At 41.8% G+C, this 13,891-nt stretch overlaps 2 protein-coding genes across 2 annotated transcripts in view; one reads left to right on the top strand and one right to left on the bottom strand.

The window, feature by feature from the left end:
- Nucleotides 1-2,924: 2,924 nt before the first annotated feature.
- On the top strand, nt 2,925-4,209 carry mrpl17 (mitochondrial ribosomal protein L17). The gene is made up of 3 exons (XM_048261405.1): nt 2,925-3,312; nt 3,564-3,632; nt 3,780-4,209. The coding sequence occupies exons 1-3, from the start codon at nt 3,139-3,141 to the stop codon at nt 4,032-4,034; spliced, it is 498 nt and encodes a 165-aa protein (XP_048117362.1). The 5' UTR covers nt 2,925-3,138; the 3' UTR covers nt 4,035-4,209.
- Nucleotides 4,210-4,383: 174 nt separating this feature from the next.
- tmem145 (transmembrane protein 145) overlaps nt 4,384-13,891 on the bottom strand; it is a 23,040-nt gene continuing 13,532 nt past the window's right edge. Inside the window, exons 12-15 of the mRNA XM_048261403.1 lie at nt 8,648-8,820; nt 8,069-8,189; nt 7,108-7,290; nt 4,384-6,780 (exon numbers count right to left, since the gene is read on the bottom strand). Coding sequence (XP_048117360.1) covers nt 6,547-6,780; nt 7,108-7,290; nt 8,069-8,189; nt 8,648-8,820 — 711 coding nt within the window. The 3' untranslated portion in view covers nt 4,384-6,546. The remainder of the gene's footprint in view (nt 6,781-7,107; nt 7,291-8,068; nt 8,190-8,647; nt 8,821-13,891) is intronic.

Raw genomic sequence — 13,891 nt, 5'->3', positions numbered from 1 at the left:
TATTTTAATTTGAGAGATTGGCCTGTGAAATTTCACCAGTTGGCCTAGGCCTACAGTGGATAATTTTAAATGAAAAATTCAGTTGCAGAAACAATGCCGTAGTTTATCCACATCCACAGAACTCTAGAGAGTATGCCTAGGCCAGGCCAGGCAGTTTCCAGTGGGACTTCTGAGTGATCCTTCTTTGTACATTCATAGGCATGCTCATTGCTCATTGTTGAGTCTTATCACACATGACATGAACATAAACATCAGTGTTGAGGAATAGGCAACAGTAAACACTCAGTCAGTTCAGTAGCCTATCAGGCTGATGAATGATCTTGTTGTTAGTTTGTCTGTGTAATAAATGGTAGAAGCATGCTGAAAAACGCTTGTTTGGAGGAGGAGTTAACAAGAACAATTTCTCGAATGCTGTGATGATCACATCAGGATCTTGGCAAAACCCCCATACACGTGACAGTAAGCTAATATCGAATGGGATTTTTCAACACTGGGAATTTGTTCTGTTGGCACACACATCGTCCAAAGCAAGTTTATAATTATTTTTTTTAGATGTGGGACACACAGCAGCGTTGGTTAAAAGGAATCATGAACAAAATATGTGACACAGGAACAGATATGGCGAACAATACAAATGGAATGTTCATGTAATAACACTATCAATCCAATGTGTGTCTCAACTGTAGGCCTACCCCGCTGACCACGTCACACATTTCTCTATATTTTGCAACGACCTTACATGACACAGTGCCATGGAATATGCCAGTTTTTAGGGCACAGAATAATGTTTGTAATGATACCAGATACGTTTAAAAAAACATAAGTGTAATGAGCTACTCATTGTCAAATGTATGGTGAAGTGAAATTCTTACTTTGGAAAAAAAAACATTTGCCGATATCCTTGGATGGGAGATACCTGTGTCGTTCAAATTTTCCATGATCAAAGAAGTCACATACGCATAGCATAGCAAAAATCACAACTTGTGCACGAAAGATAAGGTGTCTCAACTGTACACATGTCTCAACTGTGCCCAAGACTCCATGCTCAGTTGCACCCTGGAGTTGAGCCTATGCTACCTTTCCCTGTTCCCAATATTTAGAAAGGGACAAAGATGCTAACTTCTTAGACAGAATACAGCAGCAACCATAAGAAAAATATAATTCAAAAGAAAATATGAAAGTCAAACGTATAGGCCTACTGTCAACACAGATTTGACAGAAAAGTGTGGGTCTCGTGTGCGTGAATCGCGAATCAGCTCCCACAGCGACATCTGCAGGCTATATGGCTATGACACTCAAACAACTGAAAAACTCAATAAAAAAGCTCCTTTATCGCTAATTGTTTATGGTTGAATTTCCCATTGTCCTGCCTAGGCCGGCTTCTCAACAGAAACATCTGGAAAGAACCCATTTAGTTTTTGTTTCCACATACAACTTACTGTAACATGTTGGGAATTACCCAAGTAGTTGCAACAGGTCCTAAACTAGTCAGAACATTCCTTCTGTCCTTCTTTCTCCTTCTCTCTAGCGCTCTAGAGCTGGTGCATTCTCTCTGTCTCTCTCTCTCTCTCTCTCTCTCTCTCTCTCTCTCACCAAAACAGAGGCAACACATGTTTTGCAGATATTTGTGTTTTTGTCAAGTAGATATCTCAATCATACAGATAGTTTTTTGGCAACTTTGTGTAGTATGTGTCAGGACTGTTCTATTTGTTTCCTCTAATTTTAGCATTCATGCACTGTGACTGATTGTCATACCTGAAGAAGTTCCTAGAATTAGACTTCCCTATCATGTTGCTGTCACTGGAATTTCCATTGTCATTGCAGGTCCCATGTTATTTTCAATAATTACAAGGATACAAGGATACAAGGAAGTTTATTGTCACATGCATATAGTTACTGGAAGTAAGAAATGCAGTGAAATTATGTCTGGTGTCAGCCTATTTGTGCATTAATGGGGGGGGGGGGGTGTAAAGAGTGCAGTAGAAGAGGGGTTTAGTAGATTAAGTGGCAAGGGCCGCATAAAAAAGGTGGGGGAGGATTGGGATTGGGTGGGGGGCACCAACAAGGAGCACCCAAGAGCAACAGGGGCAAGGAAAAACTACCTTACCAAGGAAGAAACCTTGGGCAGATCCACGGCTCAAGGGGCTAACCCAACTGCCAGGGGTCTTGGTGTGTGTGTTGGGGGGATGCTGTAAGTATGTAGAGGATGTGTGTTGGAGAAGATCCTGAAGACAATGTGCTGTGTATGTGGGGGGGCAGTGTGCAGCAAGTATGTAGAGGAGGCTTACTGTAGCAAGCAGTGTGCTGTATGTATGTGAAGTGATGACAGTGATGATGTAAGTGTGTGTGTTGGGGATGGGGGTGGGGGGGAGGGCAGAAAGGCTAGGCAATCAAGGACATGGGTAGATGGAGGAGAAATCAAAAATAATAAATAAAAAGTGTGCAAAAGTTGGAGAAAGTCAGATATGTGTGTGTGTGTGTGTGTGTGTGTGTGTGTGTGTGTGTTTTGACGTGTGATGAGATAAGAAAATAAATAAAAAGTCTGTAGCATAGGGAGAGGGATGTAAAAGTGCTAAAAGTCTTGTAGGTGTGGAATTGGGCTTCCCAGTAGAGCTGTGTAGCCTTTTTTTACTTATTCGGTTCACTTAAAAAAAGAATAAGGTTAATAAGTCTCATGGTGACCTTTAGTAGTTAGTAGTAATTAAATTGGTAGTAATTTTGTTTTTGTTTTATCACCCTATGTAGGCTATACTAGATGCCTGCGCATGAATATTAGCTTATAAAATGGGGAAGTTGTGTGGACATATATTATATTATTATTATTATTATTATTATTATTATATAATATGTGTAATCGTGGGTTAGCCTACACATGATGGCTATATCGAAGGCGGAACGGTTATTAAGGGAATACTCGTTCAGTCGGATTTATATTACAACCGGACAGACAATGTCAAAGAAGACCTCGCATGTTATGACATTCGATGTTTATGTACTTACAAATGTGTCCTACATAGCTTGACGTTACAATTCTTATTTCATTTTATTATTTAATGTATTAATATCCACGAGTAAGTGTTATAGTTAAGTGTGTGCGTTCTTCAAACTAGTAGCTTAAAACGTCAGCTAGCTTGGAAGATGCGACTAACTCTACGAGCCCTGATTTCTCATGGCCGTGTGGCCCGTAAAATGGGTCTGGGACCCGAGTCTCGGATCAACATGCTCAGGAACATTTTGACAGGACTGGTTCGGCATGAGAGAATAGAGACCACGTGGGCACGGGCAGATGAAGTCCAGTTCTACGCCGAGAAAGTAAGCATCTTGGTAGTAGGCCTAGGCTAACGTTTACTGACATACCAAGGGTTTGAAACTTAACATTAGCCTATGTCTAGCCTACTGTCTAGTAAATAAATTGCCTAATAGACTAAAGTAGGTCTACTGTTTGCATTTACCAATGTCTTGTAGTGTATTATGATGGGATGGGCTGTACTTGTAAGGCAACGTCAAGTGTTCATGAATCCATGTTGGCCTAATACTAGATCTGTTTTTTTTATTCACCTTAGCTGATAGACTATGCGAAGAGAGGAGACACGGATGAGAAAGCGATGCAAATGGCCAACTTCTGGCTCACGGTATGTTCAGTAGTGTTCACTTCAATGACCTAGTCAAACTGTGAAGCCTGCTTGGCTCGTAGGCTATTTAAATTGACCTCAGACGTGTAAATGCGTTGAAAACCCCTTATGTTGTGGCATTTTGTTATATTTCCTCCACATTCACAGGAAAAGGATTTGCTCCCCAAGCTTTTCAAAGTTCTAGCACCGAGGTTTGAGAACCAGAGCAAAGCTTACACATACATGGCACGGCTGCCCAACAGGGAGAACTTGGATCGCGCCGCCATGGCTGTGCTGGAGTACAAGGGCAACCCGTTCCCTCCACTCTTCCCAGCCAAACGGGAAAACGAACTGACTCTGATCAACCAGCTGCTGAAGGGCTACAGGGAGGAGCGGGCACAGCTTAGTGGCAGTAAACCCTGAGCTGCCACATAGCTGGGGTGTGAAAGTAGCTCAAAGAACAGTCTAAAGTTATCCTCAACAAGAGCTTTTTTTGTTTGTTTGTATGGGATGATCTACAGTGTTGCATTCATTTTTGAAGATTATTAAATGAGAACAAGAACATCATTGGCACTTAATGACGCATCCCAAAGTGAAATATTGAGAATGATGTAATTTATTGTATGTTATGTCCACTTCCTGGATGGCCCATGAGAGGGCACAATTTCCACAGACACAACACATGCCTCTTATTCTTGTTCTCAAGAGACCTGATCGAAGCATAGACATACACTTTTATTCACAGCGTCGCAATAAAGGAGAGAAACACAAGTCATTTTTAACAAAAACAAATCTTTTAATTTGGCAAAAAGTGTGCATACACACAGCTGCTTCAGGTAAATTCCATTTGACACTTAAAACATATTTGTTTAAGTCTTTGTGAACAGTAGTGTGCTCTTTATAGGCTCATTCTGACGTGCTTTCTACCCCTCTTGTTACTGTGCTGTTTTCTATAGTAGGCAACATTTGTAAAGTGACTGTCCTTGTATGTGCATCATTCATTAGATTACCCCTCATCAATCATTAATATCAAATTATAAATAGTTTAGTTGTTGAAACATCAGCCAATAGATTAAGACGATCTGGACTTATGTGGGTATAATGAAAAACAAGGGAATGTACAATTTGAAAAAAGAAAAGGAAAAAAAGTTTTTCCAGCAGAGTATCACATTAGTCTAAATCAAGTATGACTTCTGTGTATAGACACTAAATAATACCTCTCTTTATAAATGTCATTATACACATAACGTACCAGCCTATCTATCTTAAAGTCAAATATCAACACTATGCATGGTAAGTTATGCTGTTGACATAAATACAGTTTGAACACTTCTGCGAAGGAGTCACAAATTATGAAATATTTATAGATACATATGAAAATAGTAAATACATTTACAAATAAAACATACTTGACCCTTAACACATGAAATAATGCATTAGATTGCATTATAGTTGCATTGGCATGAATAAACATGAGTGAGAGGAACAAGGTAACTTGAAAGTGCACCATGCAGTGTGCAGTTGAGAATGTTTGTAATGCAACAGGTTCTAGAACTACTAGCACTGCACCTCCAATCTCTTGAGACTGTCCAAAACAATTGCCATTACACTGAAGCTAAGGATAAAGACTCCACATCACATGATCGCTACGGAGAGATGGACCAATAAACTTCAGTCCCACAGAATACATTTTTCTCCTAGCTCTCCTGTGTTACAGAAGGAGATCAACATTTAGATTGAAATATACTGTTACTGTGATTCTGTTAGACATCTAAAAACTGGGATATATCAGCATTACAAATTAACAGCTCTTTTAATTATTTAACCAAATAAAAAAACAAAAACTTCAAAACAATGACTTCCATTTGAAACAAATACTCTGATAAATTATAGAAAATATATGTACAGCCTATACAATTTACTGTATACACAAAATTGGACAGCAGGAGGACTTGCAAAGTCTTCAGATCAGCATAAGGAGTTAGCTTAGACACGAGTAAGAAAAGCATGCTGGTCTGAGACACATTGTAAGAGTCAGTGGTAAACATGACCCTGCAGACTCCACACTAGGCATACTGCTCAGATTCATAACAAGTCAGGTGCAAAATAAATACAAACAACTGGACAAACAAAATATCTTATGATGCTCACTGACAACACCATTGGAAATAAGTGTATAAAAACAAAACTTTACAAATAGTTTTAGACGAAGGAGGTAAATAACTTCATAGTCACTGTTCTATTGCAATGGCAATGAGAGTCTCTTAGAATGACCACAGCACCACGAGGAACTCCGACCGAATTCAAAAGCAACACAAAACAAAAGATGATGGGAGTAGCGTTTGCAACCCTGTCGTTACTGTTTTGTCTGCGTGATTTCGCATACTTACGGAGGTTCTCGTCACGTCACGTCACCCTATACGCGTTTGAGCTCCGCGCTACTCCTCCTGACTCTTCCCATGAATCTTTGATGGGCGTCCTTCCCAGGCACTCCTCCCAGGCACTCCCTGGTCCCACTGAAATATTTATTGCTTCTTTATCCTTTAACAAGCATTGCACTTTGAAGTTGAGTCGACTTCCTGACTTCCCCTCTCCTCACCCCACAGCTCCTTTCCCTTGCTACGCTCACCTCCATCGCTTCGCTTTCCTGTTGCTTCGGACTCACCGCAAAAAAGAAAACAGAAACATACGTGCACGCACAAAAGTGAAAATGGATTTTGAACACTCTGTCCAGCAAACTACACGCACTCTCTCTATAACACGCACACCCATTCCATGCCATCTCATTCTCACGATCACATACACGCACACACACATCCATCTATCCATCCATCCCTTTACATCTGTCTGCCCCTTCACCTATCTCTCTCTCTCTCTCTCTCTCTCTATCTCTCCCTCTCTCTCTCTCTATCTTTCTCTCTCTCTCTCTCTGAGCCTATGCTTTGGACCCCTGGCCTGCCCCTCCCTGCATGCTAAAGTACTCAGTGAAGTGGGAGGAGAGGCGGAGGGTGGGTGGCGAGTGGGCTGCGATGCGGGGGGGCACAGGTGGAGGCGGAGGGGTCAGATTGGAGATGAGGTCGGCTGTGGTGGTGATGATCTTCTGCTCGCTGTTCCGTGGCACCTCATGGCTCTTGCGCACCACCGCCTCGTCCACGGCCTTCATCGGGGCCTGCAGATCAGCAGAAGAGAGACCCATTACACATGTGCAATGCATGCATCCGTATCCATGGCTCCCACCCACCATCACTTCTATTGATCGTTCGTTATGGGGAGCATCACAACAGCATGTAGAGCAATAACACATGTTTCTAGATCTGCAAAAAGACTTTGTTTGGTGGCCATGAAGAAAGCAATTCAGACTTATGAATTTTTTATGTGTTTTGAAAAACAAACATTCACAGCGGCACAGAGCAAAAGAGGAGTGAGTGAGAGTCCCAGCCGTTAGCATCGGCGTCCATGTCTCCGTCCCATCCCCCATCCCCTGTCTCACACTCACGTTTATGGAGAAGAGCTCAGTGAAGTTGGGCTGGGAGTCGCCCAGAAAGGTGCTGTTCCCGTAAGCGTGGTGCGGGAAGCTCTCTCCTCCCGTGCCCTTCGGGCTGGACAGTAGGATGCCGATCTGGGATGTGCGCACGTGGTAGGGGAAATTCTTATTGGCTGCAGAGGGCCGTGTGATGACCTGGAGAGGAATGAAAGTGAAGAAAGAGGTACATACAAGGCCATCACTGTCTTTCTTAAAAATGTGTGTGTGTGGGGGGCACCTTGTCCAGTAAGAGCCTAGATTGTAACCAGCTTTCTACAAGTCATCCCAGTTTATTATGCTGCTTAGCCCATTTTCAGTGATTGGATAATGTTACTCTTTTTTATATCCACAATAAACTCAAAGCACAAACCGGTGTGTGCTTTCTCTCTCATGCTCACAAGCCCTCTCAACAATGTTTGATGCGGGAAATTGCTAAACATTTCAATAACAACACAGAAGTTCATGTGTAGGCTATGCAGTTAAATTCCTTGGGTAAAAGTTTCCCCCTAGTCGTTTAACTGAGATGAGCCGAACTATATATTGAATAGGATATATAGTATCGCACCCATACAATTCACATACAGACCTGCTTAAGGCCAAGTACCCTGCACACTACAGTCAGAGGCTTCTCCATAAGGTGCATGCAGTGTAAGTGTTCCAAACAACAAGGCACACACACACACACACACATACAAACAAACACACACAGACACACACACAAACAAACACACAAAAGGAACAACAAAAAACAAGCACAGTAATCCATACCTCTAATACGCACAGACACACAAACCTAAAAATCTATTCATGAATCGATGAAAGCATACTGCCATTGTGAAGATAAGACAAATAACACAGGGAGGCCTGCAGTGAGAACAGTGGCAAAGAGGCTGCGCGCACGGAGGCTCTGCATTATTAATGAAGATTTACTCACCAGGAAGACGATGTGGGCATAGAGGTGGATGCCCAGCTGGATGCCGTTGACGATCTTCTCCCGGGCCCAGCGAGGGATCCCAAAGTTGGCAATCAGCGCCATCACGGGCACAGCAAAAAACCTGAGGCAACACACACACACACACACACACAGATGGCCTTGAGACAGCAGCAGACGTGCCAACATGGAGCAGCTACCTGACTTAATGAGAGAGACTCTGTCTGTCTGTCAGGTGCCAGAGCAAGCACAGCCAAAAGCCTGAGCAAACAGCAGACCTGGGAACATGAATTATAGATTGAACCCGTTGCCTCCACATTAATGAGCTAATTCAGCAGAAGTGCATGTAAAGCAGAGACTGAGCAATATTGCGCCACTAGGTATATCTCGGCTTATTTCGCTATTTTTCACCAACCACTTCACTGCTATTCTGTGCAACACAGAATAAAAGGGCATGGAGGTCTGGATTCTAAAAGCACCACTTTTAAAATTATGGAAGTGTCCTACGACCACACGAGTGGCACGACTTCAGAAAAAGAAAAAAAAACACATCCCAGTGGAAAGGCTTTTGTTTTTGCTCACCAAAGAGTGTAAGCGGAGAAGAAGGGGATGTAGAAGGGCTGCTTCTCGGGGTAGTGCTTGAGCGAGACCAGCACGGCGTAGCAGAACCACACGTACGCCAGCAGCTGCAGCCCCATCAGACCGTAGCCGGCCGGACTGTCGTACGCATACAGGACCTCTCCGGGATCAAAGAACTGCAGGGGAGAGAGAGAAGAGGGTCAGTGTGTGTGTGTGTGTGTGTGTGTGTGGGGGGAGCTGAGGAGCACAGTTTCTTTCACCCAGTTCCAGACTGAAGGCATGGACTGAAGGAATGCCTCAACAAAATTCTTCCCAATGTAGTAAGAGTCTACAAATACCAACTTTTAATGATAATATACCCCAGGCAAAGCAAAAGTCTGGTGAAAAGCAACAATACTTTTGTACAATACTATAAATGACTGAAGAACGTGTAGGAAATTGTTGGTTATTTGATTCTCTATTATTGTGTTCAATGTTCCAAATGTAAAGCAGTTTGGGCTGCATTCTGTGTATGAAAGATGCTATACAAATAAAGCTTATCATTATTATAATTATAATTATTAATATTATTATTATTATTATTATTATTATTATTATTATATAGAATGCTACATTAAATGCTGTGCGGAATCAGCGGAATCAGTGGAATTGGGTGTCGTTGGGTGCGTTTGATTAGAGCTACTGCTGTAAGAAGTCAGAAGAAGTCAAAAATTCCATACGGAGGGGAAAAGATGTACAATAATAATTATCCTCACAAATACAACACCAAATAAACAGAAAAAGCTTTTATATTTATAGCCATAATTATCTCCGCATCACTGAGGAGCTAGACTTGCCTTGGCAATCTCTTCATCTCTGACGTTAATTTTCCATGCTAATTGTACACATATCTTTCTCTGGTTTATCGTGGGACAGAAGACTCCATTCACTCTGCGTAGAAAAGTTCCACCGGAAGAGTACGAAAGCGGCTGTTGACATGAAAGGTACTCTGCACTGCCCAAGAGGTTAATTAGGCCCAGCACAGTCTCTCTTTTCACACAGCATCTAGTGTTACACTCAGTGACTTCAGATTGAGAATATACTGTAACTCCTTTGGTTTTGTGGACACACACACACACACACACACACACACACACACACACACACATACACACATACAGTATATATGCAGACACACAGTGTGAGCATAAAGACACACATGGACACTCACACATGGTAGACAGATGGACAACATAGACTTACACACATCTATACACAATCTCTCTCTCTCTCTCTCTCTCTCTCACACACACAAAACACAAACACACACACACACACACACACACACACACACACACACACACACACACACACACACAAAACAAATTGACCAGGCAGACAGCATTCTGTTCAAACATGACCGATTGGGGTGGCAGTCTGAGCTCCAGTTGCATCCAGCTCTCAACACCACCACACAGCATCAGAACCTCACCCACCGCCTACGCACCAACCCTCCACGGGCCACCCAATATCCAACCCCCCACGGGCCACCCAATATCTGCTCCACAACTGGGTCAGTGGCTACCAGTTCCGCCCGGGCAACTCCCCTGGACGACTGTGTCGCCCTGCGCTGGGTTACATTACACCACTCCAGAGTGGAGCAGACAGAGATACTCCAGCCTGCTACCTTACATTATTCATGAGTGTGAGTGTGTGAGTAAGTGTATATATATATATACTGTATGTGTGTGTGTGTGTGCTTATGTGTGAGCCTGTGGCCTGTGTGTGCATGTGTGTGTGTGTGTGTGTGTGTTTGAGAGGGAGAGCAAGCAGATATATATATATATATATAGAAAGAGAGGAGAGGAAAGAGAGATGAGGGTATAAATGCACATGTATGTACATGCGTGGGTGTATCCTCCCTTCATAGTGCTACACAACAAAGCCAAGCCAAGTACACTAATGAGACCAACAGAGTCTGACAAGCAAAAAACCTCCACAACCACCACCATGTCTCCCAGCTATCTACAACTCAAAAGAACTCAACAACCACCACCATGGGCCCTATCATGTCAGTCTGAACCACAGGGTCACTGGCGAATAGTTTAAACAAATTTCGGGGTTTGTCCAGTCCATACTGGGTGTGGTTTAGTTATGAAACATCCGACGCATTGCGCAAGAAGCTGGGCCTTATGCTTCTTAATCAATCATGGGTAACATCCTTTAAACCAATGAGAGTGACATCTGTCATTCCCTTTAACAGCAAACAGCTTGACTTCAAACAGTGCATGCACCGGTGCACAGTGCAGAAGGAATGAAGGTATCTGCTTGTACGCGAGACCGTATGGAACAGGTATTCCACTAAACCATGCTTTACTAAAACCTAGCAGAGTATATAGCCTAACCGCATCTGCACTCGTCTATTATTTGAACTCATTGGCAAAGTGAAACGTGAAACTAACCTCACCGTGGTCTCATTGTCAACAACAAAACAGTTATACACAGTTACTTTCACTATTGACTGACAATACATTACATTACATTACATTACATTTGGCTGACGCTTTTTAACCAAAGCGACTAACAACATGGTAAACAGTAAGTTTTAGAACAATTCTCACAATTTTAGGACAGTTTAAAAAAAAACATTAGAGTACAGTAAGAATAAGTGCATCGGTGAGTGCTGTTTTTAACAGTTACTTGTCAGTTTAAAACGGCTGGTGAGTGCTAGGATCAGTAAGACTTGTTGTAAGTGTTGCTATGAGAGTAGATGTTCTCTAAAGAGCTGGGTCTTCAGGAGTTTTTTGAAAGTGGAAAAGGATGTCCCTGCCCTTGTAGGAACTGGCAGTGTGTTCCACCAACGAGGAACAACAGATGAGAAAAGTTTGGATTGGCTTGAGCGTACCGGTGGTAGAGCTAGACGTCGTTCGTCAGAGGAGCGCAGCGGTCTGGAGGTAGTGTAAGTCTGTATGAGGGCATTCAAGTAGGTGGGAGCAGAACCGGAGACAACTTTGTAGGCAAGCGTTAGAGACTTGAATTTGATGCGGTAACAATAGGTTACCATCGAAAACATAGCCTGAAAAAAGCAACACTTACACCAATAATGACTTAATTCGAATGACTTAATGAAAACCTAAGGACATTTATCCTGCAGAGGAGTTGCTGTTTACATCTCGTCAAATGTGTCTTTCGCTCCTAATCACTTGTATCCGTCATTACCAATGTGCAAATGAAGGTGAATAACTACTCATTGTGAGATGTATTTCGTAATATCTTTATTATAATTATGTTTCCCATTGTAATCGTGTAATTTGTAATGTTTCACATGAATGTGCACTGGTGCGTGTTCCTGTGGATAAGAGAAACAGGGTGCATTGTGCACCCGCCCATATCACTGTTGATAATGCACTCTTAAAATAACATGTCGCCACGTATTTCTGACCAGGTTTCTCTTGGTCAGTAGCGCAATGCGTTTTAGGTAGCGTACGATAGCGATTTTTAGACAATGCGCCAGACCCCTCCTTAGGTTGCCACACCCCTTGGCGCATTGCTCAATAAAAGAGACAGGCATGGCAAAAAATCTCGAGTCTACCATAGGAATAAGCTTTGCGTTGTGATGATTATAGACTTTGCGCTGCGCTTTAGACTATCATGGTATGGCCCCATGTCTCCCAGCTATCAACAGCCCAAAAAACCTCAACAACAGCCACCATGTCTCCCAGCTAGCTACAGCTCAACCCCGAATATCATGCCATCCTTTCCTCTCCATCACCAAATGCCTACAAACTAGCATGCAGACAAAATATTGATTATTATTTTTCAAGAAATCTCAACATGGTTCCATTCATCTGTCTACAACGATTATTCTTTAATTGATGTATGTCATTCTCATACATTCCTGAGGCCATTGCATCTAATCCATAATAAAACCATAAACAAAAACATAAACCAAAGTAATGAGTGCATGAATGAAGTACTCTAAAGATCCCAATGTTTAAATCTTTAGATTCACTGCCACAATTTACAGACCATTTAGGAATTTGAACATGTTTTAACCCATTTAATCCCATTTTTTCTGGATTTCCAAATCATGTGTTATAACCCTATGACTAATTTTACAATTTTCATGGAAAAAGTGTGTTTTATGGTTGGTCACAACTGTGTCCGGTGGGATAATGGGTTAATGGGTTAGGGTAAAACACTTTTCTCCGTACAATCATCCAAATTCCTCCATATCCCAGTCAGAGGTACTGTATTATGAGGACTTTGTCCCAGCTCAGGTCTAAACATTTCTGCAGCCTTACTAACGGAAAGCTTTATTACATTTTAGTGTGGCTATTCAACATAACTCTTATAGCACAGCATTATGAATACTGTGGAAACAACTCCCGTTTAAACATTAAACATTTAAACAGTATTACTTTATTCTATCATACATTGTAACATTGGTAATTCATTATTGAAATCTTAGCAGTGTCACTTCATTGAAGCATTTTGATATTTGTTTTGATATTTTGATATTTGATATAATTGGGTCAGTCTTATTCTTCTTTTCTAAAATCATTTGCCATTTTGACGACAAATGATTTGGTGGATCATGTACAGTAGGTGGCCACCACATACTGTATAGGTTACTGGACAATGATACCCCTGAATCACTAAATGATCCCCCTGAATCACTAAATGATCCCCCTAAATGATCCCACTGAATCACTGAATGATCCCCCTGAATGATCCCACTGAATCACTGAATGATGGTTTCAAAGCCATTACCAAAGAAGTCAATGTAGAATAAAGTTGTACAATTTGATATCATTTCTGTCTAGTTGGTTAGTAGATGTACAGTAGGTTGCTGCAGCAGTGACGCTGTGAGATGGCCATTATAAATATCTGACACTGTCACTGTCACTGTAGTGAGGAGAGGATGATAATTTATGATAAGCCCGTTCCTGTCATGGTTTTCAACATAAGTGTCAGCATAAATGTCTTGCATGAGTGGCAAACTGATACCTGACCAATCATATTAAAGAAAGTCAGGACAGTATCTTTGTAATTTTGGGGGATGACTGCAGAATCTGACATATGTAGAACCTAACTCAACAATAACCTTGGTTATAAAATGCTGCTGCTAACATGTCTACTCATTCTATGACCACACTGAACAAAGTTGACATAATTGCAATTGCATATATCAGCACTACACACCTTAAACATGATCCGTTCGAAACATATTTGTCTTATGTTATTATGCAAACATATTTTTCTAAC

This window comes from Alosa alosa, chromosome 13 (genome assembly GCF_017589495.1).
Source record: "Alosa alosa isolate M-15738 ecotype Scorff River chromosome 13, AALO_Geno_1.1, whole genome shotgun sequence".
Classification (NCBI taxonomy): Eukaryota; Metazoa; Chordata; class Actinopteri; order Clupeiformes; family Clupeidae; genus Alosa; species Alosa alosa.
The sequence above is the reverse complement of the archived record's forward strand: the minus strand, read 5'-3'. Positions and strand labels throughout refer to the sequence as shown.

Bases quoted from the DNA above. Each gene is read 5' to 3' on its own strand.
- mrpl17 (XM_048261405.1), top strand. From the start codon at position 3,139: ATGCGACTAACTCTACGAGCCCTGATTTCTCATGGCCGTGTGGCCCGT. The intron at 3,313-3,563 runs GTAAGCATCTTG...TATTCACCTTAG, and splicing joins TCCAGTTCTACGCCGAGAAA to CTGATAGACTATGCGAAGAG. The intron at 3,633-3,779 runs GTATGTTCAGTA...CCACATTCACAG, and splicing joins TGGCCAACTTCTGGCTCACG to GAAAAGGATTTGCTCCCCAA.